The 20,642-nt window shown below is 37.2% G+C and overlaps 1 protein-coding gene and 1 long non-coding RNA gene across 19 annotated transcripts in view; one reads left to right on the plus strand and one right to left on the minus strand.

Annotated features, from left to right (window-relative positions):
• The window catches only part of LOC5572043 (scavenger receptor class B member 1), a 58,181-nt gene that overhangs the window by 30,267 nt on the left and 7,272 nt on the right, over positions 1 to 20,642 (minus strand). For 11 of the 18 annotated variants that reach the window (XR_002500361.1, XM_021844246.1, XM_021844233.1 and 8 more), the window contains one exon: positions 17,263 to 17,426. The exons of the other annotated variants lie outside the window; for them this stretch is intronic. Coding sequence is in view for 10 of the 11 variants with exons in the window: in XM_021844246.1 (XP_021699938.1) it covers positions 17,263 to 17,426 (164 nt within the window). In the remaining variant the exon portion in view is untranslated. The remainder of the gene's footprint in view (positions 1 to 17,262; positions 17,427 to 20,642) is intronic. 18 annotated transcript variants of the gene reach the window in all.
• On the plus strand, positions 19,093 to 19,972 carry LOC110676414. The gene is made up of 3 exons (XR_002500362.1): positions 19,093 to 19,518; positions 19,578 to 19,653; positions 19,729 to 19,972. It is a non-coding gene; the product is annotated as an uncharacterized LOC110676414 (long non-coding RNA).

The following is a 20,642-nucleotide window of genomic DNA, read 5'->3' on the forward strand; positions in this document are numbered from 1 at the left end:
TGCAAAGAAGGAAATTTCGAGGACCCTGTTGGTGTCAAGACCCGTATTCGCTGGACGGTTTGTGGAAGGTTGAGTCGTGACGCCGGAGGGTCCGCCCAGTGCATGGTCCACGTATGCTCTGAAAATCAAGATTCAGACGACCAGCTTCACCAGGCTATGAAGGCATACTTTGCGCTGGGCAGTCTTGGTGTCGCGAAGCCTAATGGGAATCTTCTCCTTTCCTCCGAAGATCAACGCGCCAAATATCTGCTCGAATCGACGACAAAACTTCTCGATAATCGCTACGAAGTAGGATTGCTCTGGAGATACGACAACGTACGACTGCCAAACAATCAAGCGATGGCTTTGCGTAGGCATCAACAGCTCAGAAAGCGAATGGACAGAGATATTGACTTAGCAGAGACTCTCAACGGAAAAATTGCTGAATATGTTGCCAAAGGATACGCCAGAAAGCTGACACCAGAGAAACTTGAACAGTCGTACCCGCGCATCTGGTACCTGCCCATATTCCCTGTTACGAACCCCAACAAGCCAGAAAAGATAAGATTGGTGTGGGACGCAGCCGCCAAATCATTCAACGTTTCATTGAATTCCGCCTTGTTAAAGGGCCCCGATCTGCTATGCTCACTGTTGGCGATACTCCTACAATTTCGCCAAGGTCGAATTGGATTATCCGGAGACATCCGTGAAATGTTCCATCAGATTTTGATGCGAACCGAGGACCAACATTGTCACAGATTCTTCTGGACAGACGAGAACGGCGAATTGGCTGTCTACGTGTTGCAAGTAATGAGTTTTGGGGCCAGCTGTTCTCCTAGCTGTGCCCAATACGTCAAAAACGTAAATGCAGAACGTTTCCGGGCCACCCATCCAATTGCTGTGGAAGCAATAACAAAGCGCCATTATGTAGACGACATGTTAGTGAGCGTCGATGAGGAAAATCAAGCAATACGGTTAGCGGAAGAGGTTAAATATGTGCATTCTCAAGGTGGCTTTGAGATCCGCAATTGGATGTGCAATTCTAGAACTGTTCTTACGGCACTGCACGAAGGTGATACGGCTGAGAAGGATATGGATCTTTCCTCCGAAATTGCCGTCGAGAAAGTCCTCGGAATGTGGTGGAGTACGAAAACAGATGAATTCTTATTCAAAGTAGGGTGGAACCGATACGATTCACTTCTTCTAACGGGCCAAAGACCACCCACCAAAAGAGAAATGCTCCGGGTCTTAATGACGATCTTTGATCCTTTAGGACTTATCGCACACTTCCTAATATTTCTCAAAATTTGCTACAGGAAGTGTGGAGATCGAAGGTGCAGTGGGACGAAGAAGTCTCAGGAGATGTGTACAGGAAATGGCAGCTGTGGACAAGCGTTATTCCCCAAGTAGAAAACGTCCGCCTTCCGCGCTGTTACAGCTCTCCGTTAGCAGTAAGCAGCTGTACCGACATCCAACTCCACACGTTCGTCGACGCAAGCGAAAACGGGTTTGCTGCGATAGCGTTCCTTCGATTCGACTACAACGGATCTACGCAGTGCTCTATTGTAGCTTCGAAAGCTCGTGTAGCTCCATTAAAGTTCCTTTCCATACCTCGGTTGGAGCTTCAAGGTGCCGTTCTTGGAGCAAGACTAGCGCAGACCATCATCTCCTCTCTAACGCTTCGGATTACTCGACGAGTGTATTGGACAGATTCTCGGGACGTGCTTCACTGGATCAATTCAGATCATCGTCGCTACTCACAATTTGTAGCCTTCCGAGTAAGTGAGATTCTCGAAACATCTGAGCCAGAGGAATGGCGGTGGGTGCCGTCCAGGCTTAACGCGGCCGACGATGGGACTAAGTGGGACGGAAAGCCGGATCTTTCATCAGACAGCAGATGGTTCACCGGTCCGGATTTTCTATGGTGTTCAGAAACAAAATGGCCTCAAACCCCTCGTCTAGTTTCACCGCCCACTACAGAGCTTCGTCCACACTTGATGGTTCATCGCACGGCTCCACACATTTCACTTATTCGGTACAACAACTTCTCGAACTGGCAGCGCGTACGAAACAGCCTGGCATTTGTTTTTCGTTACATCTCTAACTTACGACTGAAAGCGAAACAGCAACAAATTTTTCTAGGACCGCTGATAATGATGGAACTCAGAAAAGCTGAAGCGTATCTATTTCGTGTTGTTCAACAAGAAGGTTTCCCTGACGAAGTAACTACTCTGCAGCAATAACGCTCAACTTCTTCTATAAAACTTCTTCCAAAATCTAGCCCGCTGTATCAAATGAGCCCATGGTTAGATGAACAGGGAGTTCTGAGGATGCGAAGCAGAATCGGCGCTTGTCAATTTGTCAGTCACGACACCAAGCAGCCAATTATTTTGCCACGTACTCACCACATCACGACGCTAGTAATTATGCACTATCACTACAAATACCATCATTGTAATCACGAAACTGTTATAAACGAACTGAGACAAAAGTTTCACATCCCCCGCATTCGAGTCGCCTTCACCAAGGCACGCAAAGGTTGTCAGCGTTGCAAAAACGAAAATGCGGCTCCACAACCGCCATTCATGGCGGACCTTCCAGCAGCAAGACTTGCAGCGTTCACGCGCCCCTTCACATATGTCGGGGTAGACTACTTTGGTCCTCTGGAGGTGGTCGTCGGTAGAAGGACGGAAAAACGTTGGGGAATGCTGATTACCTGCTTGACCGTCCGAGCGATCCACATTGAGCTGGTCTGTTCCCTCAGTACTAACTCATGTATTATGGGTCTACGAAACTTCATTTCTCGCAGGGGTACTCCGAGGAGAATCTATAGTGACCGAGGTACAAATTTCATCGGTGCAAACCGAGAAGGCTGTGGCTGAAATCAACCAACCTGTGATGGCTGAATTTGTGAGTCCTGATACAGAATGGATTTTCAACCCCCCTGCTGCACCTCATATGGGTGGTTGCTGGGAGAGATTGATCCGTACGGTGAAGACTAACCTTATGGCAATTCGTCCTGCATCGAAGCTCACGGACGAAGAACTAAGGAACACACTCACGGAAATAGAGAATATCGTGAATGCTCGGCCCCTGACCCATGTACCAATCGACAACGATTCTGCTCCAGCGTTGACCCCAAATCATTTTATTCTCGGGTCATCGAATGGGTCTAAACCTCTTTCAACCCTAGATGATAGTGGTTCTACATTACAGCGCAATTACCGAACCTCTCAGATACTCGCTAATCAGTTCTGGAGACGCTGGGTAAGTGATTATCTCCCAGAAATATCCAGGCGGACAAAATGGTTTGCGCACACGAAGCCGCTTTCGATCGGCGACATAGTCGTCATCGCAGACCCAAGACTTCCCAGAAATTGTTGGCCAAAGGGACGAATCATCCTGACCAACAAAGGACGAGATGGATGCATCCGATCTGCCACCGTTCAAACAGCTAACGGAGTGTACGAACGGCCTGCTACGAAGCTGGCAGTCCTTGATGTTCACCGCGAAGCATTATAAGCCAACCGGAAGTTGGCGTACCCCGGGGGAGTGTTGTCAACATGCAGTTCCACCGGACTGGCAACGCTTCTACGAATACTATCGCCAAAGGGAAACTGTAGTACCTATATGGACTTGGCAAACTGTCAAGGAGATGAGATGGCAAGAAATTAGAATAACGAGGCGTGAACAAAGACAAATTGGCACAATTCTTTAATCTAAAACAAACCTATGTCTAAAGTTAGTAAAATCTTAATCTATTGTTAGTTAATGATAAAAGTTAATAAGCTATTTTCTATTAGTACGGTAAGAGTGAATTATTATGAGTTAAACATGCTGAATTTCTATCCTAAACTACTTATCTATTAGCTTAACCTAAACAAACGGCGAGCAATTCATTACGGCAGTTAAATCTAAAATCACACAAATAATTAGTTGGTGAGTGATTATTATTTTCGTTTGTACAGTATAAGTGAATCAACCATAAAAGATATTAACTTAAAATTAACTTCAGGTATCCATGCAACAATAACCGTCAGAGTATCAATTGTTGTCTGACTCCGAGCGCGTAGTAAACGTGAGTAAAATTTGTAGATGCATTGTTTTATGAAAACTCTTTATTACATAGCTACTCTCCTCTCATCCAGGAATTTTATAACCGCCCCCACATTGAATTCAAATAAACGGTTTATAAAAACGGAATCTGCTCTTTGTTGTATGGTGAGCCAACAGTGGCATTCTGAAGGGGAAAGGACTGTCATGTCTACCTCAAGTGATATTCCTCATGACTCTGGTACCTTTTACTTGATTGTACCTACGGGATTTCTGAGCTATAAATACAGGCTGCCGTTAGCGCAGAAGAGGAGACTTCCCGGACTGTGGACTGATTAACATATTATTTTAATTTTTATTTGTAGGATATAAAAATTTCATCATGGACAAATCATACTTTTAAAAACCAATTTTTTAGGGGGGTCTGCAGCCTTGAGGTTACGCTTTCGCTTCATAAGCGGAAGGTCATGGGTTCGATTCCCAGCCCCTCCAGAAAAAAACCGTCCAGCCACCAGAAGACGCCTCTCGGAGGACCGTGCTTGGGGAGCACATCCATCCTCCGTCAGTATCAGATGGTGACTGAGACAAACTGACCCTCTTCGCAGGCAGCTGCCTCACTCCTACCTGCTCGGTGTGAGAGTAAAAGAGTAGGAGAGAGTGAAAGTAGATGTAAATATTCGTCATCAAACGTCAACATCCCACCGCAAAATCGCTAGTGTTTGGAGGGGATTTTAACCTCCAAATTGCCAAATAACCTCCAAATCATCACCTCCAAGTTAGTTCTAATACCCTCCGTTATATGAAACATGGTGGCGCGTCGATCGTCGCAAGTTTATCGTTAAACAGTCAATAGATAAGTTAAAAATTGATCTGTATCGGTAAAGAAGCTACAGATCAACTGATTCTGGCACAGTAGTGGCCACGAGCACAGAGTGCCTTAAAAAAATAACAAAAAAACAATTTTTCGTCCATTTGAGTGTAAAAAAATAACGACGATTATGACCCGCACAAATTAATTTTTTAATACTTTAAATTGGAATGGGACACCTTCCAGATAGTATGGGCACGACTTTACCATACTGCCATTTCGAGACTTTTACAGATAAAATTCTGATTTTCACACATCTTGAATTTTGAGTGATTTTTTCGCTACCTGTTTGTATATGACGTAACATTTCTAGAAGCTCCTCTTACCAGTTCTGTACAAATCGCGTTATTTCTGAGCGACTTTGTTGTTCGAAATTTGTGCAAGGACATAAAGTACGTACAATGAAAATCTGAAAAAATATATTCATCATTGCCGATACGATAAATGATTAGACTATCAGTTATTTTATTGGAAACTATAAACTTCAGTTATTATGTATCCGGTAGAAATCAAGACCAACATTTATTTATAATTATTGTTTTCTCGGGCCCCGTGCGTCGCAGCTAATATGTGAATAGTGCGCTGTGTTCATTAAAATCGTAAGAATGCAGCGCCACACTAAAAAACTGATTTCAAAATCGCGCGAGTTGAGGCGCGTCGCGAGTCTCACTGGCGCGATCCGGTTTGGTGGCGGTGCGACAATATATAAAATTTGAATAGAAACTAAAAAGTCGATTTCAGCTCTGGTCGAGGTTCTATTCGAGGTATATTCTCTTTTTGCAGCGTTCGCTGCTTCAATTCAACTGTTATACAGCAAAAAGAAAATAACATTAGGGCCGTTGTTAATTGTACCACGATTTTCTGGTGAGTTGCAAGCTTGGTGGCAATGATGATGTCGCGCTACACGATGATTGTTCATCTGCAACAACCAGACAGCTCACCAATCCACCCCGAGGTGGATCGTGCTGAGTTGTTGAGTTGAAGGAGAGCGAAAGAAAAGGCTCAAAAGTCTGTTTTGACAGCTTTGCAGAAAGCGCGCGCGCACGGAAAGAGCGGCACGATTTGAAATGATCCAGGGTGGGTGTACGGCTGTCAACTACAAACAAAGCTCGCCTAACAATCATCTCTCGGGCGGGCCGTCCCAAACAGCATCATCTCTCACGCGGGCCGACCCAAACAGCACAGGTCGAAACGCGGACCATGCCAAACAGCAAATGCTGATGCATTTCAACATTAAAACAGCGGGATGCCAAGCAGCGTTGTGAGCCAAACGAATACACCCACAAAACATGAACATGGTAGGCGAACCTCGTTGCGTATAGGGGGACACGGGGCAGTATGGACACCCTAAGGAATTTGCCTATTTTGACTGTAAAGACATGAATATTATACTGTTTTTTATATGCAGTATGCTTTTTAGAGTTCTTAAGCATTTGTTAAACATTGTTACATAATTAGGAAAAAAAAATATTTTGTTTTCAAAAAAAGGGTTTAAAAAAAGCCTATATTTGGTAGTCGCCATCAAGCTAGCGGGGCAAAATGGACACCTCCATGGGGCAGTATGAACACCCTAATGTTTATTGGAAAATTATCCCGTGATCGTTCTCAAAACCTCGAAAAATGAAGTACATATTCATGAAACCATAGTGATACGTCACTGTGCCACTGAAAACATGATTAAAACCAATTTACGACATTTTTCGTAGCGATGCTCTCAATATTGCCTCCAGGTTAGTTTTAATCAAGAATTGACGATTTTTTACCGATTTGTGGTTCCGCTTCATAATCATTGCATTAAATGCTAAATATTTTTGAATAATTTTGTGTTTGAAGTTATAATTCTTTCTCTTTGAAGTGTCAGCTCTTCTTTGTCACCCGGTGTCCATATTACCCCGAAAGTATAAGAAATTTTCATATAAGTTTTTCAATGTCTTAAATTACCAGAAAAAAATCTACTATATTTTTGAATATAGCATAAATAATTGAAGATTCAATCAAGAACTACATTATCGGTCAACCTGCAGTCATTTGCCTCTGAAACCTTATTTGATAAGGTGTGAATGTTATAATTTTTGAACCAAATAAAATCATGCTCAATTTTTCGGTTTAAAATCAATGTTTTGAACATTTTTTCTGAAATTTTAGTAGATAATTTACTCTTTCGACACGCAACTGAAATATTGTTTGCATTGAAAGTGTAAAAGTATTCGCTTATGCAAAGATACAGGGGGTGTCAATTCTGCCCCGGGTGTCCATACTGCCCCCGGTACCCCTACCCCCCCCTGAAATGATCGGTTGTTATTATTTTTCCGCTGTTGGATGTTCTATGGTTTGGTTGATCGATGTAAAAGTTTGTTTTGAAAGCAGCATGTCGCCGTGTAAAATAGTAGGCAACATATCGAATATAATTAAAATGATTTTAAGTTATAATTAGTACACAGGGGGAGAACGTTTATGCTGGTTATTCATTACGAAAAAATCTCATAACTTAAAGCAATGCTCGTTGTTGGTACTTGTCGAAGGAGCAACATGTTCGGTTTAACTAATCTTATTTTAAATATCGAATAAAAATACATGTTACTAAACAAGTATGTGATTACAATAGTCATTTGATAAATATTTTCAATTCTGAATCACCGCAAAAAAATATTTACAGGGAATCAAAATCCTCCTGAGAGGGATGATGTGGTGGAGGCTCATTCTGATTAAAATTGTCGTTCAATTATAGGGATAAATTAAAATTGTTATTGTTCCATACATACTTATTTCTTATAATTACTTGTCAATATTTATACAGCATAATTCAAGTATTTAAATATCAAATAACAAACATATTCTCGAAAACTCATGAGAATGGTATTTTACTATTTGAGCTGTTATTTTACTTGTATGTGCTTAAATTCACCTGGATAAAAATTTATAAATTAAATTTATTATTGATGTTACGAGCTGTGTCTACAATGAAACTTAATGCTACACAAGAAATAAATTTGAATCAAAGGATTTTTATGCATATATAATATGAAACAAATATTAATTATTGTTCCAGAAATTACTCTAGAATTCTTTGGGAGTTGCTCCCGGGATTCTTTCTTAGATCACTCATGAGTCCCTCAAATCCTCTCTGGGATTGTTCTGGATATCTTGAGATTATTTCTGATTTTTCTTCCAGATATCGCTTTGGGACTCATCCAAAAAAATCGTTACCATTCCGGTATTACTTCTGAGATTCTTTCGGATATCTCTTTGTGATTCTTCTAGATATCCTTTTTGGATTTTTTTTGCAGGAATCTGTAGGTGAATTAGCGTGTATCTCCTTAAGGATTATATTTGAAATCCTGGAAATCAAATTCTTCAAAATTCTTGAAAATTGTTTTGGAAATACTTTGGAAGATTTTACCAAAATCCTGATGCAATCCTTTTGGATATTTTTAGTGGATTTTGCCAAAAAATGTACAACTCTACTAGAAATGCTTTGGGAATTCCTCCGAAAATAACTAATTTTTTTCCGGAAATATTTCTGGTATTCTTATGAGAATGTCTCTAGTATTCTTCCGGAAAACATCTGAGATGCTTTCGGAAATCCTTTCAGAATACTTTCGATGATGCTTCCGAAAATCTTTCTGAAATTCTCCTAGCAATGCCACTGAGATTTTTACGTCAATATCCTTGAATTTTTTCTGGCACTCTTCCAAAAATCCTGTATACGACTGTTTATTTCGTTCTTAAACGCTAACAGTTGGCGCCAGCGGCAAAAAGTACAGGCGACACCTTTCGAACATTCAGTTTCTTTCACTGGCCGCCGAGCGACGATACTGTTTTTTTGTATTCCACCCACTGATCACGCTACGCTGGATTCTCAAATTTCTCAAACTTTCAACACAAGAGCATGGTAGAATAGTAGTCGGAGAACTGTTAAAACGTATGGAAAATAATGAAAAACGTAAATTACTTGCAATTAGGAAACTGGATCAAAAAAGTAGTGATTATAAATCAAGTGCAAAGTGAATACATAACTTTTTGTGTTTAGTTCATCTTCCGTTGTGCTTTCTTTGCTTCAAGATCTTGTTTTTACTACCACTGAAAAAGAGCTTTTTATTGCCTTCTCAGTTTTGAATATCGCCCTATTCTTCCGGATAGCTTTCTAGCATTCTTTCGGGAATCCTTCTGGGACTCTTTCGGAAATCTTTCTGAGGATCCTTCAAATCCATTCAACTAGATTTTGTTGAGGATTCCTGCAGATTTTTTTTTTCCGAATTACCTCTAGAGTTTAGGAGCATCCTGAACTTTTCAAGAAAACTGTTATTCTTTCGAGTATCTCTCAGATTTCTTCTTGGATTTCTTTCTGTTATCCTGCTGGAGGGCTTCAAAAATCTTTCGAAGATTCTTCCAGAAATTTTGCTGGAATTTTTAAAGAAATTCTGCTGGGATTCTTCCGTAAAACCTGCCGAGATTCATTCGGAAATTTGACTGGAATTCTGCTTGAAAGATAAGCATTCAAGAATTCTACCGTATTTTCGTAAGATTCGACCGTTCTGGTATTTTTCCCGAAATTTCATTGAGATTCTTCGGGAAAAATATTTAGGATTCTTAAAACTATCCTTCTGAAAGTTATTCTGGAAATTGCTTTGGAGTTAAAGAAGGATTTCCGGAAGAATACTAGGTCGATTTACAGAAGAACCACAGAGAAATCACTAAAATATTATCAGGGAGATTTATAAAGGAACTATTTAAGTACTTTTGCAAATATCTGAAAAAATCCTGAACATAATTACTTGTCAATATTGATACAGCATAATTCAAGTATTTAAATATCAAATAACAAACATATCCTCGAAAACTCATGAGAATGGTATTTTACTATTTGAACTGTTATTTTACTTGTATGTGCTTAAATTCACCTGGATAAAAATTTATAAATTAAATTTATTATTGATGTTACGAGCTGTGTCTACAATGAAACTTAATGCTACACAAGAAATAAATTTGAATCAAAGTATTTTTATGCATGTATAATATGAAACAAATATTAATTATTGTTCCAGAAATTACTCTAGAATTCTTTGGGAGTTGCTCCCGGGATTCTTTCTTAGATCACTCATGAGTCCCTCAAATCCTCTCTGGGATTGTTCTGGATATCTTGAGATTATTTCTGATTTTTCTTCCAGATATCGCTTTGGGACTCATCCAAAAAAAAATCGTTACCATTCCGGTATTACTTCTGAGATTCTTTCGGATATCTCTTTGTGATTCTTCTGGATATCCTTTTTGGATTTTTTTTTTGCAGGAATCTGTAGGTGAATTAGCGTGTATCTCCTTAAGGATTATATTTGAAATCCTGGAAATCAAATTCTTCGAAATTCTTGAAAATTGTTTTGGAAATACTATGGAAGATTTTACCAAAATCCTGATGCAATTCTTTTGGATATTTTTAGTGGATTTTGCCAAAATATGTACAACTCTAATGAAAAACGTAAATTACTTGCAATTAGGAAACTGGATCAAGAAACTGGATTCAAGTGCAAAGTGAATACATAACTTTTTGTGTTTAGTTCATCTTCCGTTGTGCTTTCTTTGCTTCAAGATCTTGTTTTTACTACCACTGAAAAAGAGCTTTTTATTGCCTTCTCAGTTTTGAATATCGCCCTATTCTTCCGGATAGCTTTCTAGCATTCTTTCGGGAATCCTTCTGGGACTCTTTCGGAAATCTTTCTGAGGATCCTTCAAATCCATTCAACTAGATTTTGTTGAGGATTCCTGCAGAATTTTTTTTCCGAATTACCTCTAGAATTTAGGAGCATCCTGAACTTTTCAAGAAAACTGTTATTCTTTCGAGTATCTCTCAGATTTCTTCTTGGATTTCTTTCTGTTATCCTGCTGGAGGGCTTCAAAAAATCTTTCGAAGATTCTTCCAGAAATTTTGCTGGAATTTTTAAAGAAATTCTGCTGGGATTCTTCCGTAAAACCTGCCGAGATTCATTCGGAAATATGACTGGAATTCTGCTTGAAAGATAAGCATTCAAGAATTCTACCGTATTTTCGTAAGATTCGACCGTTCTGGTATTTTTCCCGAAATTTCATTGAGATTCTTCGGGAAAAATATTTAGGATTCTTAAAACTATCCTTCTGAAAGTTATTCTGGAAATTGCTTTGGAGTTAAAGAAGGATTTCCGGAAGAATCCTAGGTCGATTTACAGAAGAACCACAGAGAAATCACTAAAATATTATCAGGGAGATTTATAAAGGAACTATTTAAGTACTTTTGCAAATATCTGAAAAAATCCCAGGAGAATTCCAAATGGATTTTGAATGCTTTTTACAGTGATATCCAAAAGAATCCTTGAAGTTATTTCGCAAGAATCCCTGAAAGATTCAAAGAAAATTCACAGATAATTCCGATGTCCAAAAGAACTCCAAAAAGATTTACGGAATAATTTCAAATGGAATTTCCGGAACCATTTAAAAGTAACTTTCAGAAGATTATCAGAAAAAGAAATCAGTAATCAAAGAATCTCATAGGTATTTTTTTTAAGTCCCAGGGGCCGTCAGGTAGTTTTCTTGAAGGATTTCCATTTGAAGAGATTTAAAGAGAAGATTTTAGAAAATTTCCAATGAAAATCACCTAAAAATCACGAACAAAATCAAGAACACTTCGTTATGAATTTCCAGAAGAATCACTGTTTTTTTCTCAAAGAATCTTAGAAAAAAATTCTAAAGAATCACGAAGGAATTTCCAGAAAAAATCCGGATATTCAAAATTATCTCAGGCAGAAACAATAAATCAATAAAAACAATAACAATACATCTGTAGGAATATAAGAAGGATTTCTTGAAGAGTGGTAGGAGGATTTCAAAACAATTTCAGAGGAAATTTCGGATGAATTTCAGAGAAATTTGCTGAAGATTTTCGGCAAGATTTCCATAAAAAAGATTTTCAAAACAATCCCCGAGAGACATCTGGAAGTTTCTTAACAGGATTTTCGGTAGTATTTCACAGAGATTTCTGGAAGATTTTCATTGGAATTTACAAAAGAATCTCAGAGGAATTTCCGAAAGAATCCTAAGAATTTGCACGGAAGAAAGTGAAGTGAAATAATAGATTTTTTTTATTATAGTCTCGTCTTTCCGAGAGTATTCCAGAATAATAGGTATAATCTAATACATTTTTCTGAAAGAATCTCAGAGGAATTTTCAAAAAACTTTCAATAAGTTTCACGGAAAAAATACTGAAGGATTACGAAGAAAATATCAGAATTTAAATAATAATTTCGGTTGGATTTCCAGAAGAAATCCCGAGAAATTTTGTGAGAATCCCCGAACCCAGATGAAACCCAGATGAAACCCAGATTTTTTAAATAGATTCCATTCCACTGGAAAGCAAGTATTAAATCATTTTCGGCAGAATTCCAGAATTTTACAGAAGAATCCTGAAAGGATTTCCATAATAACCCAAGATGGGTTTCCGGGATAATCCAATAGGAAGTCTCAAGTAGGTTATTGGAAGAATCAGAGCGATCAAAGTAATAACTACATATAATAATTTCAGAAAAGTTTCTGAAAGAATCTCAGTGGATTTTCAAGCAGTCCTTTAGCACCACAACTAATATATACAACTCAATACATAATTATAAATTGCGTTGAGCTGAGTGATTTGTACGCTATCCAGTTTGGGGCGGATTGACGGTATCGAAGTGTATTTTATTTTTATTAAAAATATTGTTTGCAATATTTTTTCACGCAACGTTTGATAATAGTTGAACGACAATTATCATCAGTTGATTTTCCCCAACAGATTTGTTTTCAATCACAATTGGGTCCTAAAATTTTTAATGAAACCTTGTTTTTATTCAATAACACGAAAGAGCATCTTACTGCAACTACTTTAGCAATTTTTCCCGCTCAAATAACGGCTATATCATGTTTAAACTTTAATTTAAAAATTGGGTCCATAAATGAACCTTGACACTTGAGATCATGTTTGACGTTCGCTTAGTCGACAAAAACACCACAAGGGTTTTAGTTTTAACACTGGGGTTGTTCCTATCTGACGTTTCGGAAGGGACACGGAAAACAAAATACACCCAAAATTTGAGTTTAAGCCAAGGGGTGTGACAAAATCTAATAAAATGATTTTCGGGTTCAAACCAACGGAAAACATTAGAAAATTGAGTAAACATGTGTTATTGGCCTAAACTTAAGCGTTTAACACTAAAATTGGGACATGGCTTTAGGACCCTATTGATATTTCTTTCCGTGCATGCACTCGGGAAATGAGTCTGGCCATGGTGCAACCAGAGAATACGATTATACAGAGAAACGCGGAGAGGATTTCGACTTTGTATATAAACAACATTTGCAATGACTATCAATAATTGAGGTCATTCAAACAATATTTAAGTGTGCGTGTCGTTCTGTCAGTCGCCATAAGAAACGAAGCTTATCAATGACGTCACTTACGTATCGCTTTTCACTAACACACACCCATCGTCTCTTTTGCATAACTTTTTTTTGAGCCTCATTGATTTTGCTCGATTGGAACCACGTTTGACGGTTCAATTGGAACCTTTGGTTTCAGAATCCGCGCTTCTCTAAACAAATTCTCTGGGTGCAACAACCGCGCTACATACGATGAATCCTATGCGACAAAAATTGTCGGCGCTATCCGTCAAAATCACTCACCAAAGCCATTTTGGTGGATTTACCATCACAGCTCTTGGCTTATAGCGCTAACATTGTTAGTTGGGAAGTTTCAAAAGAGTTTTTGGCGGGCCCTGATCCTTGAACTCTAGAGTGGCCAGATCTGTTGGAAGCGAGTTTATTCTTCATTTATTGATTTATGTCTCATGGAATCTGTGCTATGTGCTCATGAGTGGCAACATACACTCCCGTGCATAAGTTTGGGTTCACCCCCTAAAAAACATGCAAAAGTGTTCAGTCCATATCTCTGTGATTACACGTCCAATTGAAACTCTCTAAGCCGCATTCGAAAGGCAAAGAGTTATTCTTACTTCGTATGTATTTTTCCAAAAACATTCTTTGAACTTTGTGTATAGAATTTTTACTTAAAGTTGTGACATTTTGCAAAAAACGCACTGAAAAAACATAGCGAATTTCCTCAGCATTGGATCGACCAAAATTTTAAAACAAGGTGTCATTGGAATCATAATCTTATATTCTTTGAAGAGCACTCATGAATTTTTTGCGGAAAAATCTGAAAAGTATTCAAAATCAATGAAACAGTCAGTCAAGTCATCGTGCAAAAGTTTGGGTTCACCCCTCAGTATGGTGTATCGTGCAAAAGTTTGGGTTCACCTGAACTTACTTAAATCTGTGAAATCTCAAACCAATCATGTACGCGCCATTTTTTGCGCTCAAAAAAGCTTTAAACTATTAAAATCGGTTTAAAAATGCCAGAGATATTGACAAAAATGTGCGTCTCAGGTGAACCCAAACTTTGCAGAAGGATGGTGTCTTCGGTAAAGTTGTTTAGTAAGTTAAGGACTATCAGTGTTCGAGCTAGTTGATTCAAAATTTTTCCACTAGACGGCGCTAGTGAGCATGAAATTTTCGTTTGCAGATATCTCATGAGCCTGACCACTTAGAAATCATTATGTGAGCCAAGAAATAGGATATTTTGCCACCAGGCGTCGCTAGTGAGCATGAAATTTTTGTTTTGCGGATACTGCAGGATCTTGACTTTTAAGACAGGCACCTTCGGCAAAGTTGTTCAGAAGCTCAGGGACTATCATTATTTTACAAAATCTCGAACTTTAAGGATTAAACAAAGAAAGAATTTGAGCTACTGAACCACTCTGAAGAAGACGTCATCTTTCTAAGTGATCAGGCTCCTGAGATATTTGCGAAACAAATGTTTAATGCTCACTAGCGCCGCCTAGTGGCAAAATCCCGAATGTCTTGTCTAAAACAATGATAGCCCTTGAGCTACTGAACAATTTTGCCGAAGACATCATCTTTCTAAGTGGTCAGACTCCTGGAATATTCGCAAAAACAAGGGTATTGTACAAAAAGCATTCGACAGTGTTTGGCATGAAGGTTTGATCGTAAAATTAAAAAACTTTAATTTTCCAACATACATTGTTAGAATAATTCGAAGTTATCTGTCAAATCGTACACTTCAGGTTAATTATCAGAACTCCAGATCTGAAAGACTTCCAGCAGCATTTTGGGACCAATATTATACAATATTTTCACATCAGACTTACCTGAGTTACCTCAGGGATGTCAAAAATCCTTGTTTGCGGATGACACAGGCCTCTCCGCCAAAGGACGAAGCCTGCGTGTCATCTGTAGTCGATTGCAAAAAAGTTTGGATATTTTTTCTTCATACTTGCAAAAATGGAAGATTTCTCCTAATGCTTCCAAAACTCAACTAATAATATTCCCACATAAACCAAAAGCTCTTTATTTGAAATCTTCAAGTAGACATGTTGTCACGATGAAAGGGGTTCCAATAAATTGGTCAGATGAAGTTAAGTATCTAGGGCTCATGCTAGATAAGAATTTAACTTTCAAAAATCACATTGAGGGCATTCAAGCCAAATGTAACAAATATGTAAAATGTCTCTATCCACTTATTAATAGAAAATCAAAACTTTGTCTTAAGAACAAATTTTCAGGCCAGCCATGTTGTATGCTGTACCAATATGGATTAGCTGTTGTAATACCAGGAAGAAAGCTCTGCAGAGAATTCAAAATAAAACTTTGAAAATGATTCTGAGGCTTCCTCCCTGGTATAGTACCAATGAGTTACATAGAATATACAATGTTGAAACATTGGAACAAATTTCAAATAAAGTAATCAACAATTTCAGGCAAAAATCGTTGCAATCCTCTATTGCCACGATTAATGCGTTATATGTTTAGGTTAAGTTAGGTTAAGTATATTCAAAACGTTTTTTTTCTCTTATAAGCAGGTGAAATCAACTCACCTGTAAAAAATCTGAACTGCTACGGCAAATGAAATGTAATATGTTGTTAACAAAATGTTAATAAAATCTTAGATTTGTTTTACCGAATTGGGATGATAGTGTTGTGTAATAACACAGAACACCTAGATATAAGAAATAATGAATGTAATGTTTGGAATGATACTAATAAATAAATTAAAAAAAGGGTGTTGTACAAAGTACAACGCGCGACTACTCGCGTTACAAAAATTCGCGCGACAACCGAAAGGTTAACTCAATGTGTGAAAAAAAAAAAATCCAATTTAGTTCAATCGGAACTAGCTCAAGTAAAATGTGAATTGCATTAAAATGTAACATGGGTGAAATCCGAACCAGGTTCAAAATTGAGTACAGTAAACTTTTCCTAACTCGTTTTTAAACTGATCATCGTGTATGGGAGATATCGAGATAAAGAACACATATTTTTATTCTAGAGCTTTTTGTTATTTTGACAAAATTCATTGCTTAGAATATAGTTAAATTTCAACATATTGAATTAAGTCATGAAAATATCGGGTTAAAAAGGTGAAAAAGACAGCATTGAGTCTCGGAACAACAAGTTGGAGTAGTATTGACATACATTTTAGGGTCAAAGTACGCTATTTTAAAGTGATTATAAAATTAAGCCAAACTTGAAATTTTCGTGTTCAAAACACATTATATCGGGTAAGGGAAAGTTAATTGTATTGTTCTCAGCACTCGTAAACGTTTTTTTGTATCATATAGTCAAACAAATTTTGACTGATGTATCCAAAATAGGCTGTGGTATTAATGGAGATGCTTTTCAAGTAGATGATTCCTTTTATAGGTGGTATTTCGTATTTCTAAGATTTTTTCGAAGACTATCTCTTGAGTTCAACAGAAACAAAGCCACCATCCATCAATATTACAACTTCTGTGATTTTCTAGCAAGTCGAGAAGACTTTCATGGGGTGGAGCTTATGAAATAGACTTACTGCTCGTTGAAAATCAGGAGGTCCGTATTGAACCAAAATCACATTTTGAGAACATCAAACTAGTGAGCACAAACAGTGCATAGACATATCAAAACCATATGGTCAGATGGAAGCTTAGTCTTAGGAGATTGGATTATAGAATAACACAGAAAGATTGGAAAATTATTGTCAATTACAGAAGCTTGGAAATAATGGTAACCGATAGCACAGTAGAGTACTTTAAAACAAGAAACTAATATAAAAATCAAACGAAATCACTGAATGGCGTCAAATGTATTGTGTTAGATCCTAGCCAGACGGTGGCTAGGAAAACGAAATGCGAAACAGGTGGCTCGAATCCGGGACTGTCCCGCACAATCCGGGACGTCTGGTCACTACTAATTTTACTTGGGTTAGGCTGATAGACATATTAGATGTGTTTTCGTTTTTTGCAACTTACCAAAACGTCAGAAGTATTTTGCCACCACTTGAAATGGGGCGTGAATTGACGCATTTCCAATCGGTCATCTAGGATCAGTTTAGTCAAATCATATCGTTGTATGAAAAATCCAACAGTGAAAAAAATAACAGCCAGGCAGGAAATTGACGATATTGCTATTAGGTCTGGAATTGAAAGATGAAAAGAACGAATAAACATGAACATTAGATATTTAACATTCAACGGAATATTATTTGCAAATTGAACAATTATTTTTGTTAAAATGAATACATTCGTTTTAGCTACTTTCATTGAATAATCACAATTTATTCAGAGATAGGGGGAGATCCCCCAATACCGGACAGATGGTGTATAAGAAGAAAACAAAGCTTTTAAGGAGAGCAATTTTTGCGTATTCTTGGAATATGCATGACTTTTTTTAAAAGTAGACATGTTTGAAAACCGATAAAAAGTTGATGTATAGTGTTAAATTTGAAATTATTTAATAATGATATTGAATATATGAAATTCATTTGGATTACGCAAGCATGATCAATACAAGCATAATTTGTTTACCCTCGCTTTAATCAATAACTGAGTCACATTGACCTCTTCTGTTGCGTTTTTTGTATGAAATGCTAGTCAAGGAAATTGCCTTTCGCTCTACAGAGAAAAACTTCTCAAAAGCTTCAGTATTCCACTGTTATAATCGAAAGAGAGCGAGATAGGAGAGAATCTCTAATTTGTACATAGGTCCTTTAGGTTCAGCGAGAAATATATTTTGCATCATACCAGACCAAAATAATACAACAAAATAGCATCACAATTGTATCAAAATTTGCTACAAATAACAAGTTATGTTTCATTTTGTACTTTGAGTTGATGGAGGTAATTATAGCAGAGCTAAAACAAAATCAGTTATAATAACAAAATATGTTTCAACTTTCGAGAAAGTAACAAATTTGGTTATACTTCTGTTATTAACGATAACAAAATGAGTTATATATTTTTTTATTTGAATAAATATAAGTTACATTTTTGTTTGAATTATTAGTTTGTTTCAATTTCGTTTAGTTTAGAGGAAATTGTGTTATAATTTTAGCTATTTTAACTACTAACCAGCCAAAGTTTTAATCTATATAAATAAAAATGGAATGGTGTTTGTATGTCACGAAATGGCTTACGAACGGGTCAATGGATTTGAATGATTCTACCTCCGGTTTGTTCGTCAAGGGTTCCGACGTGTTTGTGTGTATAAAAATCCCAGGATATTCACCGGGAAAGTTGAAAAAACGTGCGTGAACGGAACTGTCATTTTGTATGGGATAATCAATATCGTTTTTCAACAGCCTACTTGATGGCTAAACGAAGTTTGCCGGGACCACTAGTATATAATATAAACATTATAAAAAACGTGCAAACTGAGTAACAAAACCTGTTACAACTCTGGTGTAATCCACTGATCCGGTATTTGAACTAAATGTGGACAATTCTGGTCAGGGTAGGCGAAATTGCCAATTTTAGTTGAAAAACATGTTCTTTAGAGCTGACTGAATTGTCGTTAAATGTGAACATAGTTGTTCTTTTGTGAAGCGACTGTAGTATTGAGATGAGCGGAATTGTTGTTTAGTGTTGACGAAATTGTCAAATGTAATGTTGATGAGTAAAAATCCAAAGATTTCAATGTTTTGATGTTGTTTTTTCACCAGGAAAAAAATAAATTGCGTTTTGAATATAATATTGTGGAATTTTTGATAGTTCGTTGTATGAGTTGTTGTAACGGCTAAATGTCTTTTTAAAGAGTTATTAGAAAGTTTCTAAAGGGGAAAGAATTGGTAAGTCTACACTGAAACTAATGTTGGAGTAAATACAACCGCTGCATAGTTCTTAAAATTACTATTCAGGATTATGTTAAAATTTAACGTGCTTGTCTTTACAAGTACTGCAATATTGTTAAAATTACTATGCCATCGATCGATAAATTTTACTATCATGAGAAGTCAAGAGCACTCTTGCCCTGCATTGAAGATAAATACAAGATCGGTAATTTTTAATGAACAATGTTGTCATTTTTACTATGTGCATGGTAATTTTAACAACAAAACGTAGTGATAATGACCCCACCAACTTGGCTGTTTTTCTCCGTCAACTTGTGAAGGATTAACATAAGCGCGGATATAAAAGACTTTTGTTTTGTGTTTTGGACGTAATATTAAGCAATGTTTTTATAGTAACTATTCTACCCATGCTGATATTAATCCAGAACTTTTAGAATTGGTAAGAAATATTCACAAAATATACAACAATTCGCTCAGCAACTTATTTTCATTTTGCAGATTGCATCGTGCAATTTCCAGACCCTAATAAGTGATCCAAAATATAATTTAGGACTACTTCATTCTACTTTTATTGGTGAGTATTCCATTATTGATCGATTTATTACGTTTTGTAAATTAATGCGATATTAACCATGCACATGTTTTATAGAAAATTTGAGCGATGGTGAGCAGATTCTGCATGTGCCGCCATGTTCCATCAGAGATCAATGAAGGCAAATACGGGCATAAAGTTCTCTGCAGGACTCCACTACGATCGCCGTTTTTGAAATCCAAAAATCCTGTTTTTAATGGACTAGAAAACACATTACATTATCAGAGAATTTATTCTTCAATAAATAATTACGATTGATGGAATTGGATAGTAGTTTTTTTGATGGGTTGGAATAAATATAGAGAATACTCAAATTTACTGTACGATAGCTGTCCTTTTAAACGCATCGCATGGTAAAATAAATGACTGAATTGTTGTCAAGATTACCATGCAGCATGGTAATTTTGACTGATGGCTCAAATATCGTCGACATGGTAAAAAAGACCACACTTTCCGTTTGAGATGAATGAGTAACGTAGTCTGCACAAATCAAGTGGTGCAGCGCATTTAATTTAAACTATCAACATGGTATTTTTTACCGCAATGCTGTTCTCAGTGTACCTAGCTCAAACGGAATTCTGTATGATTTTGGTACTTTTTACTTGTTTGTACCAATGATATTTTTATATTATAAATACTGTCTGTCATAGGCTCCGGAACTGTGTACGAATTAACATGTTATTTTATTCATTATTTGCAGGATATAAAACATATTACATGTAATTTGCAGTAGTTGTTCACAATTTTTATAGGTGAGTTGATTTCATATGCTTTTAAGAGACACATTGATATTATATCAGGGAGGAAGCTTCAGAATCATTTTCATTTTATCATTAATTTTATTTACTTTTGGCTTGAATGCCCTCGATGTGATTTCTGAAAGTTAAATTTTTATCTAGCTTGGGCCCCACAGTGGGATGATATTGAAAATTTACGGTAAAAACCTCTTAGAGGTGTCTTCGGGGCATTGT

The sequence above is a fragment of the Aedes aegypti genome, chromosome 2 (genome assembly GCF_002204515.2).
Source record: "Aedes aegypti strain LVP_AGWG chromosome 2, AaegL5.0 Primary Assembly, whole genome shotgun sequence".
Lineage (NCBI taxonomy): Eukaryota > Metazoa > Arthropoda > Insecta > Diptera > Culicidae > Aedes > Aedes aegypti.